Source organism: Pleurodeles waltl, chromosome 10, assembly GCF_031143425.1.
Source record: "Pleurodeles waltl isolate 20211129_DDA chromosome 10, aPleWal1.hap1.20221129, whole genome shotgun sequence".
Classification (NCBI taxonomy): domain Eukaryota; kingdom Metazoa; phylum Chordata; class Amphibia; order Caudata; family Salamandridae; genus Pleurodeles; species Pleurodeles waltl.
This window is the reverse complement of record NC_090449.1, coordinates 22430439-22454045: the sequence shown is the minus strand read 5'-3', so window position 1 is coordinate 22454045 and position 23607 is coordinate 22430439. Positions and strand designations below refer to the sequence as shown.

Below are 23607 nucleotides of genomic sequence, written 5' to 3'. Positions count from 1 at the left end.
CACTGCATGGTACATCACCTCTGTCAGGTACTCTAATGGTCACATCACTGCATGGTGCATCACCTCTGTCAGGTACTCTAGTGGTCACATCACTGCGTGGTGTATCACCTCTGTCAGGTACTCTAGTGGTCACATCACTGCGTGGTGCATCCCCTCTGTCAGGTACTCTAGTGGTCACATCACTGCGTGGTGCATCACCTCTGTCAGGTACTCTAGTGGTCACATCACTGCGTGGTACATCACCTCTGTCAGGTACTCTAGTGGTCACATCACTGCATGGTGCATCACCTCTGTCAGGTACTCTAATGGTCACATCACTGCATGGTACATCACCTCTGTCAGGTACTCTAATGGTCACATCACTGCATGGTGCATCACCTCTGTCAGGTACTCTAGTGCTCACATCACTGCATGGTGTATCACCTCTGTCAGGTACTCTAGTGGTCACATCACTGCGTGGTACATCACCTCTGTCAGGTACTCTAGTGGTCACATCACTGCATGGTGCATCACCTCTGTCAGGTACTCTAATGGTCACATCACTGCATGGTGCATCACCTCTGTCAGGTACTCTAGTGGTCACATCACTGCGTGGTACATCACCTCTGTCAGGTACTCTAGTGGTCACATCACTGCATGGTGCATCACCTCTGTCAGGTACTCTAATGGTCACATCACTGCATGGTACATCACCTCTGTCAGGTACTCTAATGGTCACATCACTGCATGGTACATCACCTCTGTCAGGTACTCTAATGGTCACATCACTGCATGGTACATCCCCTCTGTAAGGTACTCTAGTGGTCACATCACTGCATGGTGCATCCCCTCTGTCAGGTACTCTAATGGTCACATCACTGCATGGTACATCACCTCTGTCAGGTACTCCAATGGTCACATCACATCACTGCATGGTACATCACCTCTGTCAGGTACTCTAATGGTCACATCACATCACTGCATGGTACATCACCTCTGTCAGGTACTCTAATGGTCACATCACATCACTGCATGGTACATCACCTCTGTCAGGTACTAGTGGTCACATCACTGCATGGTGCATCACCTCTGTCAGGTACTCTAGTGGTCACATCACTGCATGGTGCATCACCTCTGTCAGGTACTCTAATGGTCACATCACTGCATGGTGCATCACCCCTGTCAGGTACTCTAATGGTCAATTCACTGCATGGTGCATCACCCCTGTCAGGTACTCTAATGGTCACATCACTGCATGGTGCATCACTCTGTCAGGTACTCTAATGGTTACTTCACTGCGTGGTACATCACCGCTATCAGGTAGTCTGGTGGTTACTTCACAGCGTGGTACATCAACATCACTGCTACCAGGTACTTTGGTGGTTACTTCACAGCGTGGTACATCACCACTATCAGGCATTCTAGTGGTTACTTTAGAGTGTGGTACATCGCAGCTATTAGGTACTCCACTAGTTACTTCAGAGCATGGTACATCACTGCTATCAGGTACTCTGATGATTACTTCACAGAGTGGTACATCACTGCTATCAGGTACTCTAGTAGTTACTTCACAGCATGGTCATCAGCACTATCATATACTCTAGTGGTTACTTACCTGTGTGGTACATCACCATAATGAGGTACTGTACTAGTTACATCATTGCGTGGTACATCAGTGCTATCAAGTACTCTGATGATTACTTCACAGCGTGGTACATTGCTAACGCGTCGCTTTTATGTTAATTTATACACATTAGGACTCGTTTTAGGCCAATGAATCTTGTGGCCCAGTGGTGAGACACCGTAGGACGAGATAACTGATCAATATGTCAAGCAATATATGAATAATGTCATCAATATTCACTACCACAATGCACTTTACTTTGGTAAAGACATTAATCAAATTGTCGAAGCAACCATGACCTTTCAGCCATGAATAACCACACCTTTTGATGGAATTTATGAGTTTTATTCCCTATTGAATACAATCTATGAGCAGAAGAGTCATTCTCAAAACCAAGAAGCATAAGAGCATAGTCACAATATGGCAACTGTGATATGATTTCATTAGTGCAAGAATCACAAACATAAGAACATAGCACGGCGTGAACATAGATCAGAATACAAAGAATATCATGAATGTCTCAGTTCAGCATAGCACAACGTCAGTCTTTTGTCTATTTGCGTCAGTCAGAGTGATCTCCTGTCCTAACCACTAATTAGCATCAGCATGTTGGGCTTCATGCTAAATAATTTAGAACACCAATTTAGAAAACATATAACTATGGCCTCTATTAAAAAATGAGCAGTTGGTACCTAGAAAGGAAAAGCAAACAGACAAATTACATATCGCATTGTCATAATTACCCTCCAAGGATTAGGGCAGCACACAGGATCAGTCTTCGTCTTCAGGACATCAGTCAAATCGCCATCAGTCTAACTTTGTCTAAAGGACAGGGGACACTTCCCTCATAAGGAGGAGAAGCGTAAGGGGCAGTCTATGGGTGAGGATGGTTTATTAAGTCTCAAGTCACCAAACAAAGTGACAGAGTTCCTGGATAAAATCAGCAGCATTCCCTACCTAGTTCTAACGACCCTTCTGTGACATGGGTTTTTATCCCTTTTTCGTAATACCTTTCCCCAAAATTCTATTGGACATTTACTATACCCCACTATCTTTAACCTATCAAATGAAGCATTAGGTAATTCCAATTGTCACCCCATGATAATCCATAACATTTTGATTGGTCTTCGTAATTGACGCCTTCGGAGGTGGCACATCCGGATTTACTTCACCATTTGGCACGTCTTCTCGGGTCATGAGTTTCCTTTGTCCATGGTTAAACGTCCTTGTACATTACATTAATCTACTTTTGTTTCAACTTTTGTACATAACTCATACTAAACAACGAGCATGCGAGTGAGAACAGAATCTAAGTTGATACATGAAATGAAGGAAAGGAACAAATGCAGGGTCATGGCCCTTTGCGAGTCAGCACACTGAAAAACAGAGAAAAATGCTTTCATATGAGAGCTGGGCAGCTAATTCTACAACTCACGCTAACTTAAGGCCTATGAGATTTTTAATACAAATGCAATATCGTAAATGTTAATATAAACCATAGCATGAACAGTTTTACTCATTATTGTTAGTTCACGTATATTGGTGACCTCACACATTATAGTCGTAATTCAAATGCGTGTTTAAGCAAAAACACTAATTATTGTCGTTTTCTATGCAACATCATTAAGCATTTCACTTTTAGTATATGTAGTATTTAAACTGCACTCTCTCAACATCACTATCATGTATTCTAGTAGTTACTTCACAGCATGGTTCATTAGCACTATCATATACGCTAGTGGGTACTTCACTGCGTGGTGCATCACCATAATGAGGTACTGTACTAGTTACTTCATTGCGTAGTATATCAGCGCTATCAGGTACTCTAGATGTTACTTCACTGCGTGGTACATCACCATAATGAGGTACTCTACTAGTTACTTCATTGCGTTGTAATTCACTGCTATCAGGTACTTTAGTGGTTACTTCACAGTGTGGTACATTACTGTTATCAGGTACTCTAGTGGTTACTTCACAGTGTGGCACAGCATATCTATCAGGTACTCTAGTGATTACTTCACTGCGTGGTACATGACCGCTTTCAGGTACTCTAGTGGTTACTTCAAACCGTGGTGCATCAACTTCGCTGCTATCAGGTACTCTAATGGTTACTTCACTGATTGGGACATCAACATAATGAGGTTCTGTACTAGTTACTTCATTGCGTGGTACATCACCGCTATCAGGTACTCTAATGGTTACTTCACAGCGTGGTACATCACCACTATCCGTCACTCTAGTGGTTACTTCACATTGTGGTACATCACAGCTATCAGGTACTGTACTAGTTACTTCACAGCATGGCACATCACCACTATCAGGTACTCTGATGGTTACTTCACAGCATGGTACATCACTGCTATCAGGTACTCTAGTGGTTACTTCACAGCGTGATACATCTACACTGTCAGGTACTCTAGTGCTTACTTCACAGCGTGGTTCATCAGCACTATTAGATACTGTAGGGGTCACTTCACTGCGTGGTACATCACCACAATGTGGTACTGTAGTAGTTACTTCATTGCGTGGTACGTCAATGCTTTCAGGTACTCTAGTGGTCACTTCACTGCATGGTACATCACCACTAGCAGGTACTCTAGTGGTTAGTTCACTGTATTGTACATCACTACTATCAGGTACTCTAGTAGTTACTTCACTGCATGGTAGTAGTAGTAATAACTTTATTCGACTTTCAGCAAGTCGTAAAAGTATCAAATATAACACATCTAAATATAATAACACAATAAATAGATAGATTAAAATAATAAAAGAATAAATAGCAAGAATAAAAAACATATCATTACATTTCCCATTAGCAGATATTTAAATAAGCTGATTAAAAGTACACCACTACCCCCATAGACTTTCTTACAGTTAATACAGAACATAAAAAGTCAGCCAAAATTCCACACATCTCAATAGAAGATAAAATCTGAAGGCTAACATACGCAGTACGACACTGGCGCAAGTTAATTGATCTCAAAAGGGGCACTAATAAGTGCCTTCTCTGCTTAGCATAAAATTTGCAGAATAAGACAACATGGAACATAGTTTGAGATGCCTTTGCGTCACAGGGACATACCCTTAGAATGGTACTCCAGTCATTCATAGTTGGGAAAGTTACTAAGCGGTGAAAGGTATCTAACCTTAGTCTTGTAAGAACAAAACAGTGTCGGTGGTTTACCACATTTACCAAATAGGGCTGCATGCCCTCCGCCGACAGAATTAATTGGTTAGACATAACACTGGCCTTTTTTGATTCTGCCTCCCATCGCAGTTCTTCTAAATACTTTAATGTCAAGGCCCTCAATTCCTTCCTGGTAATTTTTCCCAACAAAACTGGGTTTGTGTAATAATCTTTACTACCCATATTTTCGAAGAAGGTCATAATATATCTCAACCAGGGGACCCTCGATGAGTATGTTGACGCCATGCAATCAGACAAAATACCCTTATTTAATCCAGTGTGCTCAGAAGTCCAGACTTTATGCCATAACAATTATGGCTGGATCTTTATCAAATCAGCTAAAAAGGGGACCCCCAACTCTGAGTGACTGATGTACGATGATGTACCATTTGGTACCATTAACAGGTATCTAAGAAAATCATTTTCTACCGTCTGGACTGGGTTACAATTGATATACCCCCAAATTCCTGACCCATACATAGCGGCCGGAATACACTTGGCTTTGTAGATTTTTATCATATTCGGCGGGATAATCCCCCCGAGCCTTTTTGAAAAAAACCTTAAAGCCGCCGTTGTCTTAATGATCTGATCTCTTTTTGTTTTCATACAATGTGCCCAAGAACCCTGTTTGTCAAACTTTATGCCCAAATATGAGAATGTTCGAGCTATATCGACCCTCCCGTCCTGGATGGTGGTGTTGTAAGTCTTACTGTGTTTCCTACCGCAGTTCATAATAAACGTTTTAGAACGATTAACGGTGAGTCCCAATTCTGAAATAAAAGTAATACAAGTAGTTAACAGTTTTTGAAGAGCTAGTGGTGTGCGGGCCGTAAGTACTGCGTCATCTGCATAGAGTAATGCCGGGACAGCGCGATTACCTATTTGGGGTAGGTCTTTACATTTACTTATCAATTAACTTTCTAGATTATTTATATACATTGAAAACAGGAATGGAGCAAGAACACGGCCTTGTCGCACTCCTCTATGTATGCCAAAGGGGCGAGTGCATTCCCCTCTTAGCCCGTACCTTACTCTTGCTCTACACCCTGTGTACATGTCCCGTATGAATTGAATTATAGTTGGTTCTACCCCCATGCTGCTTAAGATGCCCCATAGCTTGTCATGTAGTACGCAGTCAAATGCTGATGATAAGTCTATGAAGGCCAAATACAAATTACCTGCTCTAATCCTTGTATACTTCCCGATAATAATGCTTAAATTCAGACTCTGCTCCACCGTACCTATTCCTGTGCGGAAGCCATACTGTACTGGAGATAGAACGCCCTTTTCTTCCACCCATATTTGCAGTCTGTTCAGAATAATTCTCCCTGCTAGTTTAGCTGATGTATCAAGCAGGGAGATTGGCCTGTAACAGGCTGGATTGAGGCGATCACCTTTTTTATATATAGGGACAATATTAGAGTCTCACCACAATGGTAAGGGTCCTTGAATACAAATGGCCCTCAATGTCTGCATCAGTAGGGGACCCCATAGCTGCGTATTGGCCCTATATAAATCTATCGGAACCCCATCGGGACACGGCGCTTTCCCTGCTTTGCTTGAGTTTATGGCTTCCACTACCTCCTCTAAGCTGAACTGAGGGGTTATGGTCAGACGTGGGCCTTCCTGGGGGCCTGGGCCCTTTGCGGAATCTGTGGGATTTATATCACTAGCCTGCGAATATATCTTGGAAAAATATGCAATCCAGTCCTCTTCAGAGATGGCAATTTCCATCCTAGGGGTACACAACCACTGTCAGGTACTCTAGTTGTTACTTCACTGCGTGGTACATCACCATAATGAGGTACTCTACTAGTTACCTCCTTGCGTGGTACTTCACTGCTATCAGGTACTTTAGTGATTATTTCACAGTGTGGTACATCACTGTTATCAGATACTGTAGTGGTTACTTAACAGTATGGTACATTACCACCATCAGGTACTCTAGTGGATACTTCACTACGTGGTACATCAGCGCTATCAGATTCTCTAGTGGTTACTTCACAGTGTGGTACATCAAAATTACTGCTATCAGGTACTCTAGTGGTTACTTTACTGTGTGGTGCATCACCACTATCAGGTACTCTAGTGGTTACTTCACTGCGTGGTACATCAGTGCTATCAGGTTCTCCAGTAGTTACTTTACAGCATGGTACACCACCGCTATCAAGTACTTTAGTGTTTACGTCACAGCTTGGTACATCAGCACTATCAGGTACTCTAGTGATTACTTCTCAGTGTAGTACATCACTGCTATTGGGTACTCTAGTGGTTACATCACTGTGTGGTACATAAGCGCTATCAGGTACTCCAGTGGTTACTTCACAGCATGATACACCACCACTATCAGGTACCCTAGTGGTTACTTCACAGCATGGTACCTCACCACTATCAGGTACTCTTGCGGTTACTTCACAGCTTGGTACATAACCGCTATGAGGTACTGTAGTGGTTACGTCACAGCGTAGTACACCACCGCTATCAGGTACTCTAGTGGTTACTTCACTGCATGGTACATTACGCCATCAGGTTTACTCTAGTGGTTACTTCACTGCCTTGAGTATCACTTCTATCAAGTGCTCTAGTGGTTCCTTTAATTTGTGGTGCAACGCTGCTGTCAAGTACTGGAGTGGTTAATTCAGTGGGTGTTACTTCACTGATATCAGGTTGTTAGGTCAGGTACTCTTGCGGCTACTTCAGTGCAGGGAACATAATCACGATCAGGTACTCTAGTGGTTACTTGACTGCTTGGTACATCACGTCTATCAGGTGCTCTAGTGGTCACATCACTGCATGGTACATCACCTGTATCAGGTACTCTAGTGGTTACATCACTGCATGGTGTATCACTGCTAACAGGTACTCTAGTGGTTATTTCACAGCGTGGTACAGCACTGCTATCAGGTACTCAAGTAGCTACTTCACAGCATGGTACACCACTACTATCAGGTACTTTAGAGGTTACTTCACAGCGTGGTACGCCATCGCTATCAGGTACTCTAGTGGTTACTGTGAGAAAGGCCTTTTTGTGCCTGGTTAGCCCCCCACTTTTTGCCTGGAAAATAATGTGGTTTTGAAATCTTAAGTGGCTGGGGCCCCTGCTAATCAGGTTCCCTGGGCCAGGTCTCTTTTCCCAAAATTGTACTATGTTTTAGCACTTCAGCCACCCTTGTAAGTTCCTGGTAAATGGTACCCTTGGGCCCAGGGCATGGGTTTTGAAGAGGCCCCCTCCCCCCAGTGCTCTAGCACCAATTGTGCCACTCTGAGAGGCCCCACACCAGCCTCATGCAGACTGCCATTTGCAAGTGCATGACAAGGTGTATTTAAAAGTTGCAAATTTGACATGCCGATCACCGAGTGCCCTGTCCACTAACACTGCATGCACTGTGGGGTAAGTCACCCTTCTGGCAGGCCTTACAGCCCTAGGGAAGGGTGCCCTAGAATGCATGTGAGGGCATATGTTTCCATGAGCAAATATGCCCCCACTGTGTCTTTACAAAACCTTAAGGCATGTTAAGTGAACAAGGAAGCCATACATGTGCTGGGCACTGATCATTAGAAGTCCCCCAGCTAGATCATGGCTACTCGGAACCCTCAGTTGTTTGGTATCAAACAACTCAGAGTAATAAATCCTCACTGGTACCAGTGTTGGATTTATTATAAAATGTACCCAGTGGCCACCTTAGAGGTGTCCCTGCAAAATCTAACTAGCCCTGGCATGGTTGTCGGCCAGTCCTAACCAGCCTGTCACCAACAGACAGGATTCTGGATCCGTGAGGAGAGAGCCTCTGCTCACTGGGATCAGAAAACAAAGCCCTTCCTGGGGAGAGGTGTTACCCCTCCTCCCCCAGGAATAAGCACTGCCCAGCCAGCGAGCTTCAAAGGGCTTGCTGCCCTTGAAACTCGACACCCAGCCCTGCTGCTAGCAGCAGATGTTCACCTCCATTTCAAACCGCCACTTTAGCATGAGAAACGGTGGGAAACTGCTTTGATGGGGGAGTGACCACCCTCAGCCTGCACCACCCCCCAGGTGTGGCAGGCAAGATGACCACTCTATTTCATTTTCCTCCATCTTGGATGGCAGAATAATAGCCTATCAGAGTAAGGGATGCGGCCTCTTCCCACAGGAAGTGGTCAGATAGTGGGTGTAGCCGCCCTAAGGTAAGATACCCATTGCCACTACCAGGTACTCCCCTAAAATGCAGTATTTAGTGGGCATCCCTAGACCTGCAGATCAGATTCGAGGGACACAAGAAGACCATCAACAAAGAAGACCCAAGGCTTGAGAACAGAAGTCCTGCTGCAAGAAGAAAAAGGCGCCAAACCCTGCCTGCTGCACCCAGGACTCGACAATCGCCATTGAGGGGTCGACTGGACATCAGACAAACTCTAAGAATACCCAGAGGACCTCCAACCTTCTAAAAAATGCCAAGAACTTCCCTCTAGGGGGAAGGCAGTACTCCCTGCAAACCAGCAAGCAAGATCCAGTGAAGTCCAGTTCACTGACTGGCCACTGACCAATGAACCGGACACCGCAGCTAGACCAAACTCAACTCGAAGGACCAGGAAGACAAACTCTACAAGTGTGCCAAGTTTGGTGGCACTGCGAACTCCAGTGGTTGAACCGTGCAATAGCCAGGGGTACTGGACCCTCAACGGACCAGGAGCAAGCACCAGTCAAGGGACTTTATGATACCCAAGAACCACCCCCAGAGTGGCCCTGCTGACCTGCAATCCACCCTCCAAGTGTCCTGCCCCTGGCTCCAAAGGCTCCTTTACCCACAGCCCTTGGCTGACCTATTTTCACTGCACCCAGCCTTCCTGGCCCCCGAATGAGAAAACCAGCTGTGCTCAAGGGGTCCCTAACCCCTTGCAACCTCTGCACTCCAAAGGGACCCACCGGACTTACCTTTAATTCCAACTGTACAGTGCATTTCCAAGTGGACCCCCTCTCCGTTCTGCTCCAGCTCTAACACTTTCAGCTGCTGCTCACACTTGAACCGAGAACAGCACAACTCCTCTGGCTGCCCCATAGGACATCTCGACAACCTCAATCTAAACACAGAAGGTGACACTTGTGAGAACATTGCCTGATTTTATGTGCATTTTTAAAGTTTTCTCCCATGGATTCCTATGGTGCGTAATTACGCCCAAAAAGACTATTTCGGCTAAACTTTGAAAAATCATAACTTAAAAAGTACTTACCTGATTTTGATTATCTTGGTCTTAAAAATGTCATTAAAAAACTGAAGTATTTTTGTAAATTGGTCCCGAGTTGTTCTTTTGAGTGTGTCCACATTTATTGATACTGTGAGTACAACAAATGGTTAGCACTTCTCCTAGATTAGCCTAACTGCTCGCCCCAGCTACCCCTGAAAATAGACATTAGGTGGTCTACCTAATACCCCTGGCTACCAAGGTGGGATTGCTTGGGCTCTGCACAGTGCACATCGTTTTTGTACACTATGACAGTGACAAGTGGGGGTTGTGTGCCCCTCCAGTTCCTGAGCCCCGGTGCCACTGCACATTACATACTATTCATAGCTGTGCCTCTCATCAGATGTTGGGTAATAAATGACGGCTATTACTGGGGTGTAGTGCCCCCCGTCCCTGTGCCTTGGTGCCCCCTGGGCACGTGCTCTACCTTTCAGAAGTCAAGCTTGTTCATGTGAGACAGGCGTCATCCTCTCTGGGCCTCTCGGATAGGGCAAGACTTGTGTCATTCTGACCACGGACCTCCTACCTCATATATGGCCTTGCACTGAAGAACATGCCTCCATGCTTCTTGCTGGTGGTCACACAAGCCAAAGTGACAGCCACAGTGGTGGTCCCAGTGTGAATCCCTCAGGACATGGGGGCGATGCTGTCGACAGATGGCACCAGCAGGTTCTTGCCACCGAGAGCTCGTCATGTGCCAGCCTGCTCTTTGTGGTGCACGAGGACCTGCTTGTCTTGTCCCACCCTGGACCTGCTGGTAGATGGCACAGTTGCCCCGAAAGGTACTGGCCCAGCTCAGCGTGGACCTCTCGTGCTCTAGATCAGGGGACGATGTGAACTAAGTCTGCAAATCCCTTGCCAACAGAGGTCATGCTGAGGGTGGGCACAGTGCCAGAGAGATACATGCGCGCTATCCTGAGATCCAAGCTAACACGGATTCCTAAACAGAAGGGTACCAATGCTACAGCAGATGACTTCCTTACAACAGCATCTGAAAATAGGGCACTATCTGAAGAAGTGAAACATTGCTCACCCATCATTGCCCCTTTGACATCAGTGACCACTTCATCAAGAGTCGTTTCTCAGTGGGACACAACATTGATACCTCTTTTGCATTAAAATCAAAGCCACCCCTCCCTGTCACCTCTCTCTCTACTGGCACTGCTTTCAAACTTTACCATTCAACAATTCACTGTCATTTCGTAATCCCTTAAAGGCAGACTTCCATTAGTGGCATTCACTACCACTTGGCACTGCTTGGTGTGTCACCAGACGTTGGCACTGTTGAGGTGGCACAAAGCTTTTCTTAGGAGACCACCACAGGTTCTGCTGAATGCTGGGTGAGGGGGTTGCCTAGTCATGATTCCACCTCATGCCTCTTTCTTCCACCCCTGCACTTCCTGTCTCTTTATCTCATGAATACCTAGGTGGCTGAGTCTTGAGTCTTTCTTCCACCATCCCTCACTTAGTTTCTCTTTATCTCATGAATCCCAGGGCAAACTAGTCCTGCTTCCACCTCATTCCCCTTCCTTCTACCATCCTGCACGCACTGTCTCTTTATCTCATGAATCCCAGGGCAGGCTGGTCCTCCTTCCACCTCATGCCCCTTCCTTCTACCATCCTACACGTGCTGTCCCTTTATCTCATGAATCCCAGGGCAGGCTGGTCCTGCTTCCGCCTCTTGCCCCTTCCTTCTACCATCCTACACGTACTGTCTCTTTATCTCATGAATCCCAGGGCAGGCTGGTCCTGCTTCCACCTCGTGCCCCTTCCTTCTACCATCCTACACGTACTGTCTCTTTATCTCATGAATCCCAGGGGACAGGCTGGTCCTCCTTCCACCTCATGCCCCTTCCTTCTACCATCCTACACGTACTGTCCCTTTATCTCATGAATCCCAGGGCAGGCTGGTCCTGCTTCCACCTCATTCCCCTTCCTTCTACCATCCTGCACACACTGTCTCTTTATCTCATGAATCCCAGGGGACAGGCTGGTCCTCCTTCCACCTCATGACTCTTCCTTCTACCATCCTACACGTACTGTCCCTTTATCTCATGAATCAAAGGGCAGACTAGTCCTGCTTCTACCTCATGCCCCTCCCTTCTACCATCCTAAACTTAGTTTCTCTTTATCTCATGAATCCCAAGGCAGGCTGGTCTTGACTCCACCCTGTGCCACCTTCTTCTACCATCCTACACGTACTGTCTCTGTCTCTTGCAGCCTCCTAGGCATCCCAGCTTTTCTTTCTTACTCTTTTCATATCAATCTTTTCCTCCTGCTACTTCTTCTGTCTTTCTATTTCCGGGTCAAAGTCTGAGGATGAAAAATAAGTGCCAGTCCCCACAAACAAGAGCCAGTGGCCACCATCTGCAAACACCACCACAAATTAAACTCACATGTTCATCTCAGAAAACACTGCAAAACAAATCTGATCTTACCTGTCTGGCATTGGGAGTATTAATCAGCCAACAAGACATAGCCCTTTACCAACACTCAAAGTATAATTAGTCAAAGACCTCTAACTTTCATCTTACCTGGACAACACCCCGACATGTATGTTCAGGCCGTACCTTAGCACTAAACTTGTACTGTGGCTGCAGTAAAAGTTGGAAGTTCCAGTACTTCTCCATAAGCAGCCTCATCATTTAACATGCAGAAAGGTTTTAAAAACCCTTCTTTTGAACAGTAATCATGTTGTGTCTTATAAAACACTATTGCCAGTGCCAATAACCCAGCACTGGCTGAGCTCATCAGCACTGACTGCAGCAAACTCCAGACTCAAGCAGAATAAGGTGAATTGGATGGTCTCAGCCCCTACTCTGTTTCTCTCCCCGAGCCACCTCTCTAGGGCTCACCATCAGCTCCACCCTATGCACCTAATTTAGAATTTGGTGGACAGATTACTCTGCCGTAGGCATGGTTAATATCTTATCTCTGTATAACAAGCACATTTACATCCTGTGGCACTTGTAATCAGATGGTTGGGCTATACGCCGCGTTTGTAATTGAGTAACACATCCGCCATCTGCTGTCTTGTTCCAGCACAAATTACTGCATAAACTTTCTCTGACAACTTCTGGTCCAAGGTTTAAGCCTTCATGCTTTCAGACAACAATGGGGGCAGAGCTTACCCTTGGCAGATCCTCCCCCTTGACAGTCAGCGTGAAAGGAGGGCAGTTCATTCATGGCCTCTCCTATTCTGTTTCAGAGCATCATGTTTTTGGGAGACTTCAATGCTGATTGTGACTATGTGGCCAAGAAGAGGTGGCCTCAGATCAGACTGCGCACGGAGCCCAGCCTCGCGTGGCTCATTGGAGATGAGGTGGACACGACGGTCCGAGCCAACACGAACTGTGCCTATGACAGGTAATAGGGTGACGTCCATCGTGTGACCAATGTGAGTGGCACCAGTGTATTCCCATGCAGTAGTGCAGGCCATCCAATCTGCGAGGAACGGGTCTATGCCCACCCCTCCAAGAAATGCATGCCCCCACCACCCTCTCTGAGGACATCTTACCAAAGCACCCAACTCTGTGTCCCCTCTCAGGGAACATCTCCACTGTCTCTCCCACTCCTTGTGGTTTCCTGAAGGACACTTGTCCCTGTGTTCAACTTGCTCCTCACTGAAATATGTCCAGTCTCTTTCACAGTCAGTGTGCTGTGCAAATCCTATATCTGCTCCTTCTGCCCCATCACAGATACCCTTCTGCCCCTGGATATCCATCCTTTCTCACTCAAGTACATTCCTTGTTTCTCACTTTCACTTGATGAAACCTCCCTTTTACCACTCATACTCTTAAACCGTATTCTTCCCTATAAGTGGCCCATTCCTCTTGTCACACCTGCCCCACACTCCTCCCCTGCCAACATCAGGCTCCTCACACTCCTCCTTGGCCAACATCTCGGAACCTTGACTCACACTCCTCACCTGTCGACACCTCTCACCTCAGACTCCTCCTCCTCGACACCGCTCACCTCACACTCCTCCACTGATGACACCTCTTGCCTCACACTTCTCTGCTGCCGACACCTCTAGCCACACACTACTCCCCTACCGACACCTCTTGCCTCATGCTTCTCCGCTGCCGACACCTCTCGTCTCACACTCCTCCCCTGCTGACACCTCTCACTTCACACTCCTCCCCTGTCTACACCTTCCCTGCCGACACCTCTCACCTCATGCTTCTCCGCTGCTGACACTTCTCGCCTCACACTCCTCCCGCCGATACTTCTCGCTTCACATTCCTGCCCTGCCGACACCTTTCGCCTCACACTCCTCCCCTACTGTCACCTCTCACCTCGTGCTTCTTTGCTGCTGACACCTCTCACCTCATGCTTCTCCACTGCCAACACTTCTCGCCTCACACTTCTCCCCTGCCGACACCTCTTGTAGGAGGCTGGCCTGGTTTGTAGTGGGTACCAAGGGGTACTTACACTCTGTACCAGGTCCAGTTATCCCTTATTAGTGTAGAAGAGGTGTCTAGCAGCTTAGGCTGATAGAAAAGGTAGCTTAGCAGAGCAGCTTAGGCTGAACTAGGAGACGTGTGAAGCTCCTACTATACCACTGGTGTCATATGCACAATATCATAAGAAAACACAATACACAGATATACTAAAAATAAAGGTACTTTATTTTTATGACAATATGCCAAAAGTATCTCAGTGAGTACCCTCAGTATGAGGATAGCAAATATACACAAGATATATGTACACAATACCAAAATTATGCAGTAATAGCAATAGAAAGCAATGCAAGCAATGTACAGTCACAATAGATTGCAATGAGAGCACATAGGTATAGGGGCAACACAAACCATATACTCCAAAAGTGGAATGCGAATAATATATGGACCCCAAACCTACGTGAGCTTGTAGAGGGTCGCTGGGACTGTAAGAAAACAGTGAGGGTTAGAAAAATAACCCACCACAAGACCCTGAAAAGTGGGTGCAAAGTGCACCTAAGTTCCCCAGAGAACCCAGAAGTCGTGATAGGGGAATTCTGCAAGGAAGACCAACACCAGCAATGCAACACCGATGGATTTCCAGACGAGAGTACCTGTGGAACAAGGGGACCAAGTCCAAGAGTCACACTCAAGTCGTGAGTGGGCAGATGCCCAAGAAATGCCAACTGAGGGTGCAAAGAAGCTGCCACCGGATGGTAGAAGCTGTGGATTCTGCAAGAACGAAGAGGACTAGGAACTTCCCCTTTGGAGGATGGATGTCCCACGTCGTGAAGAAGCTTGCAGAGGTGTTCCCACGCAGAAAGACCGCAAACAAGCCTTGCTAGCTGCAAGGGTCGCGGTTAGGGTTTTTGGATGCTGCTGTGGCCCAGGAGGGACCAGGATGTCGCCAATTGCGTGAAGAGACAGAGGGGGCGCCCAGCAAGACAAGGAGCCCTCACAGAAGCCGGCAGCACCCGCAGAAGTGCTGGAACAGGCACTACGAAGAAGAGTGAACCGGAGCTCACCCGAAGTCACGAAAGAAGGTCCCACGACGCCGGAGGACAACTCAGGAAGTCGTGCACTGCAGGTTAGAGTGTCGGGGACCCAGGCTTGGCTGTGCACAAAGGAAATCCTGGAAGAGTGCACAGGAGCCGGAGCAGCTGCAAATCACGCAGTACCCAGCAATGCAGTCTAGCGTGGGGAGGCAAGGACTTACCTCCACCAAACTTGGACTGAAGAGTCACTGGACTGTGGGAGTCACTTGGACAGAGTTGCTGAGTTCCAGGGACCACGCTCGTCGTGCTGAGAGGGGACCCAGAGGATCGGTGATGCAGTGTTTTGGTGCCTGCGGTTGCAGGGGGAAGATTCCGTCGACCCACGGGAGATTTCTTCGGAGCTTCTAGTGCAGAGAGGAGGCAGACTACCCCCACAGCATGCACCACCAGGAAAGCAGTCGAGAAGGCGGCTGGATCAGCGATACAAGGTTGCAGTAGTCGTCTTTGCTACTTTGTTGCGGTTTTGCAGGCGTCCAGAGCAGTCAGCGGTCGATTCCTTGGCAGAAGGTGAAGAGAGAGATGCAGAGGAACTCTGATGAGCTCTTGCATTCGTTATCTAAAGAATTCCCCAAAGCAGAGACCCTAAAAAGCCAGAAAAGGAGGTTTGGCTACTTAGGAAGGAGGATAGGCTAGCAACACAGGTAAGAGCCTATCAGAAGGAGTCTCTGACGTCACCTGCTGGCCCTGGCCACTCAGAGCAGTCCAGTGTGCCAGCAGCACCTCTGTTTCCAAGATGGCAGAGGTCTGGAGCACACTGGAGGAGCTCTGGGCACCTCCCAGGGGAGGTGCAGGTCAGGGGAGTGGTCACTCCCCTTTCCTTTGTCCAGTTTCGCGCCAGAGTAGGGCTGGGGGATCCCTGAACCGGTGTAGACTGGCTTATGCAGAGATGGGCACCATCTGTGCCCATCAAAGCATTTCCAGAGGCTGGGGGAGGCTACTCCTCCCCAGCCCTGACACCTTTTTCCAAAGGGAGAGGGTGTAACACCCTCTCTCTGAGGAAGTCCTTTGTTCTGCCTTCCTGGGCCAAGCCTGGCTGGACCCCAGGAGGGCAGAAACCTGTCTGAGGGGTTGGCAGCAGCAGCAGCTGCAGTGAAACCCCGGGAAAGGTAGTTTGGCAGTACCCGGGTCTGTGCTAGAGACTCGGGGGATCATGGAATTGTCTCCCCAATGCCGGAATGGCATTGGGGTGACAATTCCATGATCTTAGACATGTTACATGGCCATGTTCGGAGTTACCATTGTGACGCTATACATAGGTAGTGACCTATGTATAGTGCACGCGTGTAATGGTGTCCCCGCACTCACAAAGTCCGGGGAATTTGCCCTGAACAATGTGGGGGCACCTTGGCTAGTGCCAGGATGCCCACACACTAAGTAACTTAGCACCCAACCTTTACCAGGTAAAGGTTAGACATATAGGTGACTTATAAGTTACTTAAGTGCAGTGGTAAATGGCTGTGAAATAACGTGGACGTTATTTCACTCAGGCTGCAGTGGCAGGCCTGTGTAAGAATTGTCAGAGCTCCCTATGGGTGGCAAAATAAATGCTGCAGCCCATAGGGATCTCCTGGAACCTCAGTACCATATACTAGGGAATTATAAGGGTGTTCCAGTATGCCAATGTGAATTGGTGAAATTGGTCACTGCAAAAACAACAAGTGATGGACGGAATGCTGAACATTGTCAAACATTCACCCCCAGTACAGTGATCTGGGACTAAATCCATCGTTTTTTTGCTGCCCATGCCATTCCAGTTTGGACCCAGCCATATGCAAATCAGTCTTGACCCTGTTCCCCATGGGAACAGTCCAGCCCGAACTGCTAGGCCAGGTCTTCCCTGGACTGGAAACAAACATCCTGGGACCGGTTTCGGGGTTTCACCCCTCATCAGCCAGGCTAGCTTGAATCCAGTGGCATGGGAAGCACGGGACCCACGTCTGGGCATACCCTTCCCACTTAGGGCGACAAAGCAAAAACAACAAGTGATGGACGGAATGCTGAACATTGTCAAACATTCACCCCCAGTACAGTGATCTGGGCCTAAATCCATTGTTTTTTTGCTGCCCATGCCATTCCAGTTTGGACCCAGCCATATGCAAATCAGTCTTGACCCTGTTCCCCATGGGAACAGTCCAGCCCGAACTGCTAGGCCAGGTCTTCCCTGGACTGGAAACAAGCATCCTGGGACCGGTTTCGGGGTTTCACCCCTCATCAGCCAGGCTAGCTTGAATCCAGTGGCATGGTAAGCACGGGACCCACGTCTGGGCATACCCTTCCAAATTAGGGCGACAAAGCAAAAACAACAAGTGATGGACGGAATGCCACGGGTCACTAGCCTGTTAGTGACAATTTGGAAAGCAAAGAGAGAGCATAACCACTGAGGTTCTGGTTAGCGGAGCCTCAGTGAGACAGTTAGTCATCACACAGGGAACACATACAGGGCACACTTATGAGCACTGGGTCCCTGGCTGGCAGGGTCCCAGTGACACATACAACTAAAACAACATATATACAGTGAAATATGGGGGTAACATGCCAGGCAAGATGGTACTTTCCTACACCTCTCGCCTCACACTCCTCCCCTGCCGACACCTCTCACCTCAGACTCCTCCCCTGCCATCATCTCTCACCTCTTGCTTCTCTGCTGCTGACACCTCTCACCTCATGCTTCTCCACTGCCGACACTTCTCGCCGCACACTCTTCCCTACCGACACCTCTTCCCTCACACTCTTCTGCTGACAACTCTTGCCTCAGACTCCTCCCCTGTCAACACCTCTCGCCTCAAACTCCTCCCCTGCTGACACATCTCACCTCACACTCCTCCCCTGCCGACAAATCTGACCTCACACTCCTCCCTTGCCGACAAATCTGACCTCACACTCCTCCCCTGCTGACATCACTCTCCGCATACTCCTCCCCTGCAGACAACACTTGTCTCTCATTTTCACTCCCTGTAATTAGGCTGAGCAAGGACTTTGATAAAATTAAGTTGAAAGCTTTTTGAAAAGTTTAAGCCTTATTTATTTTACTTAAATCGTTTAATTCCAGGTTCTATATAGGAATACCCTTGAGCTCAAATATCTGTCCAAAAGGACAAAGTGAAAACTCATTTGTACTTAAGAACAGCTTACTGTTTTCTTATTGGGGAAAGTTGCACCTTCCATATCGTATAATGTATCGCTCTTTTCATGCTCTGTTTGTCCACGTTTGTAAAGTGCCGAGCGGCGTCACGCACCCGTACACACACTTATGTTGCTAATGTACGCTACGTGTAACACTATTGTGTCTTTTGAAGAATGCAACAAATAGATTTGGGTACAAGGCCAGCTCACATACACACAGAAGTTGTTCGTTGTACTGCTTTCTTTCACATGCTACATAACGAATAAAGCAGAACACAATTAATACATTTTACTGCCCAGAAGCAAGGTCCTCTCCTTAAAATCTCTTCGTCACTATTGGATACATGCTGCTACAGTGTAACTAATTTAAGGATAATCTATCCAATATTATTGTGCACAGGGCTACCCTCTGCCTTAAAATTTATAAGGCCAAGGTTTAGATATTGGCGGACGAGTTATTCAGTCAGAACGGTCATGAATATCCCACCCGCCAAAATCCAAATCCCATAGGATATCATGGAATTTAGATTTCAGCGGACGAGATATCCGTCATCATTGTAACGGAGTAACTCATCCCCCAATATTTAAATCAGGCCCATAGTATCAGTGAACTTGAATAGTCACACTTGATGACGGATTAGCTCCCACGCCTTGCAATCCTCCATACCCCGGCATAACCCAAAAGTTGACTTTGAGAACACACTTGAGATACCAGAATGTATGACTTTTGGGGTTTAGCGTTCCCTTGGTGAGAGGACTTCCTTTCACTGGATCTTCATAGTTTTACTAATCCCTGGTCGGATGGATGTCATCCACTGTGTTCCAGACTCTGGCACACTCTGCCACCTGCAGGCCACTATTTTAGACCTGTATTTCAGGTCCTCCAGCCACATGACAGCATCTAGCATTCCCACGTCCCATCACTAGATACACATCACCTTAATCTGAGATGTGACTAATGCAGTCAAGGTATGCCATGGATAGCCCATGTCAGCAAGAAACATTTACAGTTTTAATCCTAAAACCAGGCTGTCGGTATTCTATTCTGCTAAATCGAGAAGTAGAAAGCTCAGATGAATAAATGCGCATGCGCACAAGTGGATTAAACAAGTTCTTCATTCACAGGATTGTGATATATGGTGAGAGGCTCAGCAGAGAAGTCATCCCAGGGTCAGCCGGAGCCTACGATTTCCCACAAATCCTGGGGCTCACGGAGGCCGAGGTAAGAGTGACAATGTGCTGAAGGCATAATTTGAGATTCTGTTCAGTGGCTAAATCAGACTGTGGCCTTGCCGCTTAGTTTAAATCTGGTCTAGTGCAGTGGTTCCCAGCCTTTTGGCTTCTGTGGACCCCCACTTTATCATTACTGGAACCTGGGGACCCCCAAAGAATCATTATTGGAATCCGGCCCTTCCCCCACCACTGAGTCATTACTGAAAGCTGGGGACCTAATCTGTTAATATTATTTAATTTTCTGAGCAGTCGTGGACCCCCTGAGGAGGCTCCGCGGATCCCCAGGGGACCATGGACCACAGGTTGGGAACCACTGGTCTAGTGGTTTAATTGAAGTGTGGATTTGTGTGCTAGATAGAGGTAGGACCACACAGTTACACTGAAATGTGACGTAGCGATTACCTTGAGATGTCATTTAGCAGTTGTGTCAAGGTGTCGTCCCCTGATCCGAGATGTGCTTTGTGGTTATTTGAAGTATGATTTAGTGATTGTTTAGATCTGGTTAATTTGTTTGGTTGAGATGCCGCGGCCTGGTTCAGATGCTGCATTACCTTTCAGCTATGATGTGATTTTGTGTCTGAGTGGAGATGTGGTCACTTGATTAGAGATTAGTCAATAAGTGACATTCGAAGGTGTTTAAGGTTGAATGTGAGTTGCAGTCAAGTGGTCGGATCCATTTTTGCTCAAAGGTATACTGTTGACAAGCTTTGCAAGTAATTTTGCTTGAGAGACAGTTAATACTAAATAATGTCAGTGTCACTGTGGGTTAAAGAAACAGGGAAATTGTGGGAGCAGGAGTTACTATCATTTCTAAGAATGTTTTTATTGCTATTCTTTGTGACATTTTGGAAATTTGATCAGATTACAAAGCAAGAAGGAGCGGGCAACAGATTAGGCTCTGTAGTGTGGGCGGTCCTTGTGGACTTGTCTGCCATCAGCATCTCTGTATTGATGTATTATTTATTTGGGTACCAAGCCCATTACATATACTTGTCTCGCCCTTCTGTCTCCCACCAGGCACTGGAAGTCAGTGATCACTACCCGGTGGAGGTGCAACTGAGCTCTATCAGGCTAGGAGCGAATGGACAGGACCAGCTCTTCCGGCCGGGCACCACAAGCCTGCTCCTCCTGGCCACAACCCTGATGATGCAGCACTTCTCCTGAGTCACCCTCTGGATGCAGGCATGCACCCCCTCCTCAGAATCCTTCAGAGACCCAGGGTGGGCCCACAATAGCAAGAGGAGGAACAGAGCTCTGACACACCAGCCTCAAAAGAGGACCTGATGAAGGTCTCACATTCAGGAGCTCCAAGATAGTCCTTCCCAAGTGTCTCCATATCCCGGCATCTGTGGAAGCCACAGGAGCATCACCTCATCTTCAAAAGCACCAGGAAAAGCCATCTCGGGTGTCCCTTCATACCATCATGTTGGCTGAGGTCCTCAGGACACCTTTTTAGCAGCAACAGGCGGGGCTTGGCCAAGAGCACGCTAACACCATCATTGAGGGGGGAACTCAAGAAAGAACCACATACACCCTCATCGTGGGGGATTTATCAAGATCCCCATATACCCACATCAGGGGAATTTTATCAAGTTCCCCTTACATCCACATCAGGGGGAACCCTATCAAGTGCCCTGTACACCTCCGTCAGGGGGAACCCTATCAGGTGGCCTATACCCCTGCATCAGGGGGAACCCGTTCAAGAGCCCCAAACACCCTCATTTGCGTGACCCCATCAGGAGCCTCATACACCTGCATCAGGGGGAACCTTATCAAAAGCCCCATTCACCTGCATCAGGTGGGCCTTATCCAGATCCTTAAACACTTGCATCAGGGGAACTTTTTCACACACGCTGGCAACAGGGAAAGAATGTCAAGACCACTTCTAAAGGATGCTGCCTACGGAAAAAAAACTGACTGCCTAAGAAAATTTGTCAAACGTTTACAAAACTCAAGCCAAGTCATTTCGGTGACATTCTCAGGAAGCCGAAACCTCGCAAACTTGACGTAAGTGCCTGGAGCACCACAACCGGGGTCTTCCCCAGCACAAGGCCCCAAGTAAAGGGCTCACAGATACAGTGACTTTGGGATGTTGTGTGGCCTTCAGCTTGCCATCTCTGTAGTCTTACAGTTAAATTACACTGCTTCTCATTCTTCATCAGACTTGTGCAGAACTTGGGCTCATGTCTGGAGAAACACTGGGCTCATGTCTGCAAAATCACTGGGCTCACATCTGCAGAAACACTGGGCTCAGGTCAGGAGAAAGGCTGCCCAGGTCTGGCTACTTGATGTGCGGTGCAGCAAAGTTGCACAGGGTGGTGCTACTCTTAGCTGTGTCATGTATGTTAACCTGCACTTTACAGAAATTTGATTTTAGGATTTGAAACCTGCGTTTTAGCTTTTCCTGCCCCTTCCTCCCAGGCCATCTCTTAAAGGACATTCAGCTGTTCAGTCCATTGTATTCAATTGTGAAACAGACTGGTCAAAATGATATTCTGGAAATATTGTTCTCATGTTCTCAAGAAATATGACACTCAAGCTAAAAACTCGATTTTTCTTTCCTGCTTGCAGTGTGAACATCTGTGCAGTGCAAGGTTTTGGGAGAATTCTCTAAGTGTATAGTTTGCAGAAAAATACCAATTAATATAGTAAATGCGTGCTTTGTTTCTGCAGTAAATGTACACAGTATTACATTGCTGCACGAAAAATTACATAATTTTCAACTGGAAAATACTTTTGCAAATTTCTACAATGTTTTGCAATTTCTGTTCAAAAAGACAATGCGGAATTATTTTAAATAGTGCTAAGAATTATTTTAAAAACTGGCAAAAATACTTTTTAAAATGAGGTTATTACCCATGAATTGTGTGCAGTGATCTTTTTAGCTGTACTTATTTTGTTTAAAATAGTTGAATATAGCTGTTCTTAAAAGTGTACTGAATTCTCTAACCCTTTTTGGCAATACCGATCTGAAGACATTTGCAGAATCATTTTTAAACGTGCATAGAATATAAGAAAATAAGTTATATTCTTAAAGATCCATCCTTTTAAAAAACCAACATGTTGTTTTTCAAAAGTGGCATTTATTCATTTCAAACTTTGCTTGCAACTGTTTTGCGAATGTAGGAGAAATGTTTTTTTTTTGAAATATAGAATATAAAAATTCCAAAGCATTATTTTTATATTTTGCACAGATTTTGTAACAGAACTGGGCAGAATTATTTGATGAAAATGTACAAAACTCTTAGAAAAAAAAACTATATTATTTATTGTAAACGTGTGCATAATTTTTTGAAGTTTACGGAAGGGTTTTTAAAACCTGATGATATCCGTCATGCTTCAACAACATATAAAGCAGGATTTGAAAGTTATTCACCTTGTCTCAGTTCCTGAAGCTGATTGCGTCGCGAAGCCCTTGCATGTGTGTCCTCGGTTCGAGGGGGAAGCTTTTTGGGGGGCGGAGGGGTCAGGGGGGTGGAGTGTGACACCAGACACATAAATGCATTTTTGGCTTGGTAGTTGTGTCTTGGGCCCTGAGTCGGTTCTGCTATGTCGGAGTCTGTTTTCCTCGTTGCTCTGATTTCAATAAGAGGTTTTAAATGTGTTCATTTCTTTATCTAATACTTAAATATATATAGTGACTCTTTAAAAAAGTATCAAATCTGCACCTATAAAAGTCCTCCTCGAATGGAAGCGCATTTATGACTCTTTACAATTCACAAACATTGGCAGTAGTGGGCTTGGAAA

At 46.5% G+C, this 23607-nt stretch overlaps 1 protein-coding gene across 3 annotated transcripts in view; it reads left to right on the top strand.

Moving 5' to 3' along the window:
- The window catches only part of LOC138260945 (deoxyribonuclease-1-like 1), a 59768-nt gene extending 36537 nt beyond the window's left edge, over positions 1 to 23231 (top strand). For all 3 annotated transcript variants that reach the window (XM_069209490.1, XM_069209492.1, XM_069209491.1), the window contains exons 7-9: positions 13216 to 13373; positions 19753 to 19849; positions 20878 to 23231. In XM_069209490.1, the coding sequence (XP_069065591.1) occupies positions 13216 to 13373; positions 19753 to 19849; positions 20878 to 21024 (402 nt within the window). In that variant the 3' untranslated portion in view covers positions 21025 to 23231. The remainder of the gene's footprint in view (positions 1 to 13215; positions 13374 to 19752; positions 19850 to 20877) is intronic.
- The last annotated feature ends 376 nt before the right edge of the window (positions 23232 to 23607 follow it).